Source organism: Pseudorasbora parva, chromosome 23, assembly GCF_024679245.1.
Source record: "Pseudorasbora parva isolate DD20220531a chromosome 23, ASM2467924v1, whole genome shotgun sequence".
Taxonomy (NCBI): domain Eukaryota; kingdom Metazoa; phylum Chordata; class Actinopteri; order Cypriniformes; family Gobionidae; genus Pseudorasbora; species Pseudorasbora parva.
The window spans coordinates 19,961,831-19,969,311 of NC_090194.1; the positions used below are offsets into that span (position 1 = coordinate 19,961,831).

The 7,481-nt window shown below is 40.6% G+C and overlaps 2 protein-coding genes across 2 annotated transcripts in view; both read left to right on the forward strand.

The window, feature by feature from the left end:
* Positions 1-4,296, forward strand: part of ror2 (receptor tyrosine kinase-like orphan receptor 2) — a 110,223-nt gene extending 105,927 nt beyond the window's left edge. The window contains exons 7-9 of the mRNA XM_067433483.1: positions 154-411; positions 520-725; positions 1,957-4,296. Of these exons, the coding sequence (XP_067289584.1) occupies positions 154-411; positions 520-725; positions 1,957-3,384 (1,892 nt within the window). The 3' untranslated portion in view covers positions 3,385-4,296. The remainder of the gene's footprint in view (positions 1-153; positions 412-519; positions 726-1,956) is intronic.
* Positions 4,297-7,089: 2,793 nt separating this feature from the next.
* nfil3 (nuclear factor, interleukin 3 regulated) overlaps positions 7,090-7,481 on the forward strand; it is a 5,326-nt gene continuing 4,934 nt past the window's right edge. Inside the window, exon 1 of the mRNA XM_067433588.1 lies at positions 7,090-7,261. The gene's annotated coding sequence lies outside the window, so the exon portion shown is untranslated. The remainder of the gene's footprint in view (positions 7,262-7,481) is intronic.

The window sequence follows — 7,481 nt, forward strand, 5'->3', positions numbered from 1 at the left end:
AAGCGAGAGGGCCCTCTTGTGGTGCATCTAAAATTTCTTGAGGTTGTGTTCGTCTGTAATTCTGAATCACAAATGAACATTTCAATGATTCCTATTTGCATTTACTCACTGCTCTTTGTGAAAATACCTACTAATTTTCAATCCTTGTTAAAGATTCACCCCCAAATCACAGCTGTTATAATGGAAGTGGCGCCAACTACAAAGGCACGGTCAGTGTGACCAAATCAGGTTTCCAGTGTCAGCCCTGGAGTACACAATATCCACACAGTCATCATCTGACCCCTGTTGAGTTCCCTGAACTCAGAGGAGGGCACAATTTCTGCAGGAACCCTGGAGGGCAAATGGAGAGCCCTTGGTGTTTCACTTTGGACCCTAATGTTCGAGTGGATTTCTGTGACATCCAGCCCTGCAGTGAGTACATACATCTCAACCTTATGACCCTCATGGTGGGCAGAAAAACCACAGAATTGTGATTTCAATTAATTTAAGAAATATTAAACGCATCTATTTTGCTTTCAGATCCTCCAGAGAAAATGAAAAAGGAGATACTGTACATCTTGATCCCCAGTATAGCCACCCCTCTTATTATTGCCTGCTTATTCTTCTTGATCTGCATGTGCCGCAACAAACAAAAGGAGTCTGTTGACAGCCCTACTCGCCGACAGCTCACAACCTCGCCGAGTCAAGAAATGGAGCTGCCTCTACTTAATCAGCACAAGCATCAGGTAATCTTCCATCATTTTACCTTTTGAAAGTCTTAACCATTTGTCTGGCTATCAGCAGACCAAGCTCAATTTAAGATTGAACACTGGTCTGGGGTGTCTGCTCTGTATTTTCTACTGCACAAGAGGCGTGACCAACGGCATAGTTCAAATGACTCCGTACGCAATTGGATAGTCCTTCAACCAATCAGACCACAAGAGAGGGATAAACAGGCAATGACCCATTGCTTCTCTATTCGTCATCATGTGAAATAATCCAGGTGGATAAGCCAGTCTGTGATTGGTCTCCGCAAAAGTGTAACAGAAGCAGTAGAAATGAATGTATAGGTTTTCCAGACTGAGCTGCAGGGTGAAATCAAATCGCCAGCAGATCAGGCTGTTAAACCATCATAATGGATTCAGAATCTGCAAACAATCCAGAACATAAGCTTATACATCAGTAATAACATCATATTTTTATTCAGTTTTTATCTAACGAAGAATAACTTGGCGTTAATAAGTGAATGCACACATATTGTTGAAGGTTTGAATGTTACTGTGTTGTGTTTTTACTACATTTACCCTTTTATTAATTAAAACATCAAGAAATTATTTGAGATTTATGAAAATTTGTATTTAAATATATCATTATGTGAAAGTTACTAGAACATGATTTAAGAATTACCATTATTAACTCAATGGATTTTAATAAATTCTTCTCAAAAACAGTCCAACTTTATAAAAACACATACTCATTTTCTAACAAAACATGAGTATTACCTTGAGATGTTTTTAAACAAAATATATTCATTTTATTTTCATAAACTTTCACTTTCAGATGAAAAAGATGAAAAAAATGTCATGCTGCAATGGTTCTTCAATAGCTGTGCTTATTCATGTTTATTAAGAAAGTTAAGTCTCAAAATGTTGGTGAGATATGGGAAAGGGGGTAAATATTTTACAAAAACTCATAGATTTAATTGTTTTAAGTGGTTATGTCTAAAAATCTTTCAAATTTTTAAATTAAATATTTAAAAAAATATATATTTTATTTATTTTGATAATCATGGCTCAAGTTTGGTTCCTGTATTAAAACCCGTCCTGACAATTGTATCTCTTCTGTGTCAAAACTTGAATGCTTTGAGGATTGATTTTATTTGCCAATACATTTTGACATTACATCAGATGTGTTACTTTGTCCCTCTTAAACTGAGCGAAAGCAGAATTGAAATGGCTTATTTTCTATTATTTCTAGGCAAAGCTCAGAGAACTAAACCTTTCTGCAGTTCGATTCATGGAAGAGCTTGGAGAGGACCGCTTTGGAAAGGTCTACAAAGGTCACCTCTATGGTACAGCTCCCGGTGAACAGACCCAGGTGGTGGCTATAAAGACGGTCAAAGACAAGGACGAGGGACCTCTACGGGAAGAGTTCCGCCACGAGGCGATGCTCCGGTCCCGCCTGCAGCACCCCAATATCGTTTGCCTGTTAGGTGTGATAACCAAAGAACAGCCCATGAGCATGATCTTCAGTTATTCAGGACAAGGTGATCTCCACGAGTTCCTGGTCATGCGATCCCCTCACTCCGACGTTGGCAGCTCTGATGATGACAAGACAGTCAAATCCACCCTGGAGCAGGCTGACTTCCTACATATCGTCACACAAATAGCCGCCGGAATGGAGTACCTTTCCAGCCACCACGTGGTACACAAGGATCTGGCTGCTCGTAACATCCTGGTTTGCGATAAGCTCAATGTTAAGATCCTGGACCTTGGGCTGTTCAGAGAGGTCTACTCTGCGGACTACTACAAGCTAATGGGCGCCAGTCCCTTCCCAATCCGCTGGATGTCCCCAGAAGCCATACTGTACGGCAAGCTCTCCACCGATTCAGACATCTGGTCCTACGGCGTGGTGCTATGGGAGATATTCAGCTATGGCCTTCAGCCGTACTGCGGCTATTCGAACCAGGATGTGATTGAGATGGTACGCAATAGACAAGTACTTTCCTGCCCAGATGACTGTCCCGCCTGGATTTACACACTGATGTTAGAGTGTTGGAATGAGTTCCCCGCACGAAGGCCACGTTTCAAAGACATTCATGCACGGTTGCGCACCTGGGAGAGCTTGTCCAACTACAACAGCTCGGTGCAGACCTCAGGGGCGAGCAACACCACTCAAACCAGCTCCCTCAGCACAAGCCCTGTCAGTAACATCAGCAACGCCCGCTACGTTAGTCCCAAAAAGTCTTCCCCCTTCCCCCAGCCTCAGTTTGTGTCCATGAAGGGCCAGATGCGCCCCATGGTGCCTCCCCAACTCTACATCCCAGTCAACGGCTACCAGCCAATGCCGGCTTATCCGTACCTGCAGAACTTCTACCCCATGCAGATCCCCATGCAGATGCCTCCACAGCAGCTGCACCCACAGATGGTCGCCAAGGCTGGATCGCACCACAGCGGCAGCGGCTCCACCAGCACCGGCTATGTGACCACAGCACCCTCCAATGGATCTGGCACGGAGAAGGCCGCCCTTATGAATGAAGACCTGAAGGCAACAGAGGAGGATTTCGCTGATGGGGCCTCTCAAAATGGTCTGCACCATGAGGACCTATCTGTTCCAGAGACAGAGCTCCTGGGGGACAATGACAGCCCGCAGACAGAGATGAATGGCATCAATTCAGAAGCATAGACAATCTTTTTTATTAGATGAGAAGAGTAATTCTCTGCAATGTAATTTCTCTACTTTTCAGTTGTACAGGTTTTAAAAAGTGAAGGGAAACCAGTTAATGACACATGGACATAGTGTTATTTATGGGTTTTTAGTTTTATCAGCAGTCGCTGATAGATGGACACATCATGCTGTTGGAGATATTTTTATAAGAGATTTCGGCTTCACCAATGAGCTGCAGTTTTCGTAGTCTATGAAGAAGAATCGAGCTCTCAGCCCTTCTGCTTTGGGTTCAGTAGCAGACAATGGATCCTGTTGGTTTGGGTGTTTCAATCAAACTGTTGCAAAGCTATTCAGAAGAATGCATGTTCTTACTGTTACTGTGCAACTTGAAACACCATTTCATGATTCTTGTAGCTACCATTCATTAATGTAACCACGTCATAGTAGTGTCATCGAAAACAAGACTGATTATTTTACTTCATAAATTGAGCCTTAAAGCTCCACAGGAGGAAATGGATTTGCTTGAGGGCATTGATGTGCATGATGAAAACCTCATCGTGGATCACGATATTGGACTATAAAAGATGCGGATGTGCAAAGACAAACCATTTGTCCTTTTTTAAGAGTTGCTTTTATAAAACATTGAATTTCTGTTGTGAAGATTTGTAACTTATGCCATTGATTCTCTTGAAGATTTGTAACTGGTTTGTAATATTCTTTTTCGCAGGTTTTGTTTAACCAGTAGTATTACTTTGAAGTCATACAAACCTGCAACTTTCTTTTTACCCAGATGCTATTAACAAACATTAACCATATATTTTGTTCATCCAGACAGGTGGAGAATCCAATAAAGTAATACATATGATATTACATGTGGGGTTTTCTCAAAAGCATTTGCTTTGATATTGTAATTAAAATAGCACAATCATTTATTTTATAAGCCTCGTGATATGCACTTCACAAAAGGTTAAGTAACTGGGGGTGAATTCAGGGTGATTGGGACATCACCCTGAATTCACCCTAAGTGAGAGTTGTTGTGCAGGTTCGTGTTAACCAATGACTGTAAAGTAGGTGTTTTTTTTTTTTTGTTTTTTTTTATCTCATGCCACTTCCCAAGAAAGGCGGGACCAAAATAATAACTGATATATTCTCCACTTTTTGGCACACGATCTGCAAATAATTGACACTTGCATGAACATGCACGAGATGTCAGTAGGTACTTGTTGCTCCACGCAGAATGAACTGACTTGCATCAGCAATGCACGGAATGCCTACCAACTTCACGCGGCGCCAGGCCTCCGTGCGAACAGCGGAACGCGACGGAAAAGAGAATTCACGCCCGACGAGCAGAAAGACACTAATTACTGGCTCAAACGGAATCGTAATAACGAAGCTGCGAAGAGGTCTCGCCAGCGCAAGAGGATGGAGGAACGTCTTTTGGAGACTCGTGCCGTCGAACTTCAAAGGGAAAACGACAAATTAAAGGCTGCGCTCTCTGCCGTGCATCTTCACCGCACTGGTCAAAATAACCCATTGGACGCTGCTTTCGGGTACTCTATTGGACTGCCAAATGACGGTTATCCGCGCAGTTTACCCGTTCCTGCAGCTGTGTTGCCGCATTGCCCATTTTCGGCTTGTTGCGGATCAATATGCCCTCAAACAAATCATGTCAGCTCGGCTTTCGATTTGAACGCTGCCTATAATACCACGAAATCACCGCGCACCCGTTTATTGGATGGTTATTATCCAATGGGCAGGTACAGTAACGGGACAAACGCGTGCACCAACGGGACTTACATGAGGAACAGAAGTTTTGCGAATGGAAATGACTCCATGCTTGGGCTGCCAGACCACAGAAGTGCATCTGTCAACCTGTCGCGCACGCAACGCTGTTATAATCCTAAAGCCTCACATTTTGAAATGACGCAGAGTTGCGCGCGGCAGACTGCACCGATCGGAGCCGCGCGTGAATGCGCAACGCAAACACGCGCAGCCGAACGAACCTGCCAAAAACAAGCGAGCAACCCGTCAGTTCTGCTTCCACACAAACTGCGCTACAAAGTTGGCAACGCAAGGTTCGCTTCCACGTGCTTTACACCGTAATGGAAACTAATTCATGCGTTCATGCTACATTTTCCTCATTACAAATGTGTTCCTGACTGTTATAAAAAGATGTTTTTTATTATTATTATTGCATTTGTTTAATTGGTCACTTAAATCAAGAGAAAATCACTCACCTTGCACTGTGAATCTTTAGTTATAATACCTCTTAAATAAAAGGTGTTGTTTCTGCACAAGTGAGTGCTTTGGTGTGTGTTATGATTTGAACATTACTAAAAAAGTTTTGTTACACTTTAACCTTAAAGTCATTGTTAAAATCATGTAATTATATATTTAAGTACTAATTAATTACATTAATTAACATGTAATTATTATAGGGTTAGGGTTTGGTTGAGGGTTAGTTGCATCAAATTATGCATAATTTACCGTTATTACTATGTTAAATATCTGTAACAAGGACACTGTAAAATAAAGTGTTACCCTTTTTTTATTCTGTTAACATCAAAACTTTTTGCAACGTACACTTTTTTAAAAATTAAATCTAGGACTATAGCTATATATATATATATAGCTATATATATATATATATATATATATATATATATATATATATATATATATATATATATATATATATATATATATATATATATATAATCTTTTTTTTTCAATTCAAATGAGCAAGTGCATTTGCTTATTGGTCTGGGTTTGTGTATATTTTTAATAGGAAACTGTGGATGCGCACTTCAACAAATGTCAGTGCAATCTAAGTATGTTTGCTTGTCCACTGGATGGCGCAGTCGCACACATCTTATTTAATGTAGGTCATCTTGGGCGCCACGTTGTGCAACTCCTTTAGTTTTAGGTTACATCACACATCCACACCTGTTATATCATATCGATTAGGCAACCATACATTATATAGATTGACAATGTTATAATAAATACATAAAACAAGTTTTATTTGTTGGGGAACGGTATAGTGAGTTATGAGAAATTTGAACTGGTTGAACTCTAATGTGAACGTGTCATTTAAACGATGATGTAATACTGCATAACACAATTTATGCAAGCCTGTTTAAACGGTATCCATTCGATTGCAAACGTTTCCTTTCTTTAAATACCACTAGGTGGCTTAAATTCTTTCAAACTAAAGCGGTGCGGATATTTCGCCAAACAACTGCATACATCAGCCAAATTCGAAGTAATTCAAATTAGATCATAATTAGAATAATAAGCGGGGATTGTTTATTTTTATGTCAAGATTTACAATTAGTTATAACTATAGTACACTTTTGAAAACAACATTAGGCCAATAGTAATACATAGCAGCGACATAGCCATGATTTTAATGCATTGTTTGGCACGCTGAGATTAGTTTCTATATTCTAAATCTGGTTGCCTGTTAGTTTCATTGTATACATTGTAAATATTTTATATAAGATCATTTTTTTTGGGGTGTTCTTCAACAGTAGACTCCACACTGTGTCAAGTATCAAGGTTCATTCTTTTAGATACATTATTGCATATGTGCGCTAGACCACTATTAATGAGGAGCGCTTCATTGGCTGAAATCGGAAGATGCTGTATTTTGATTGGTCGTGAGATGTGCCAGTCAACGGACGCTGCCAATACACTTCAGTAGTGACCTACTAACACACATCCATGAGGCAGCAGTCACTCCGACAGGAAAACGCACAGGAGAAACACAAGTATCATTTCCAAATGGGATTTTTATGACTGCTGCTGAAACACTTCTCGCTTTGAATGTTTTCATATAGGCCTACATTATTTATACCGGACCTCCGTCTATTTGGACGCTTGCTTATTAGAGGTAACTGCTTTCTTCTGTCACTGTGAGGCTTATATGAACGGATACGTTCGGGGGGGGTTTTAACCGGTAGCCGGTGCTTATAGGCTGTAACAGATGATGAATACAGTAAAGCAACTTTTAGCGTGGTCTATATTTGCGCTATACTTATTTTTTGCTCAATGCAGGCGTATTTTAGTGTTCAACGTTATTATTACTCACCATTTGTCCCGCACATGACTCA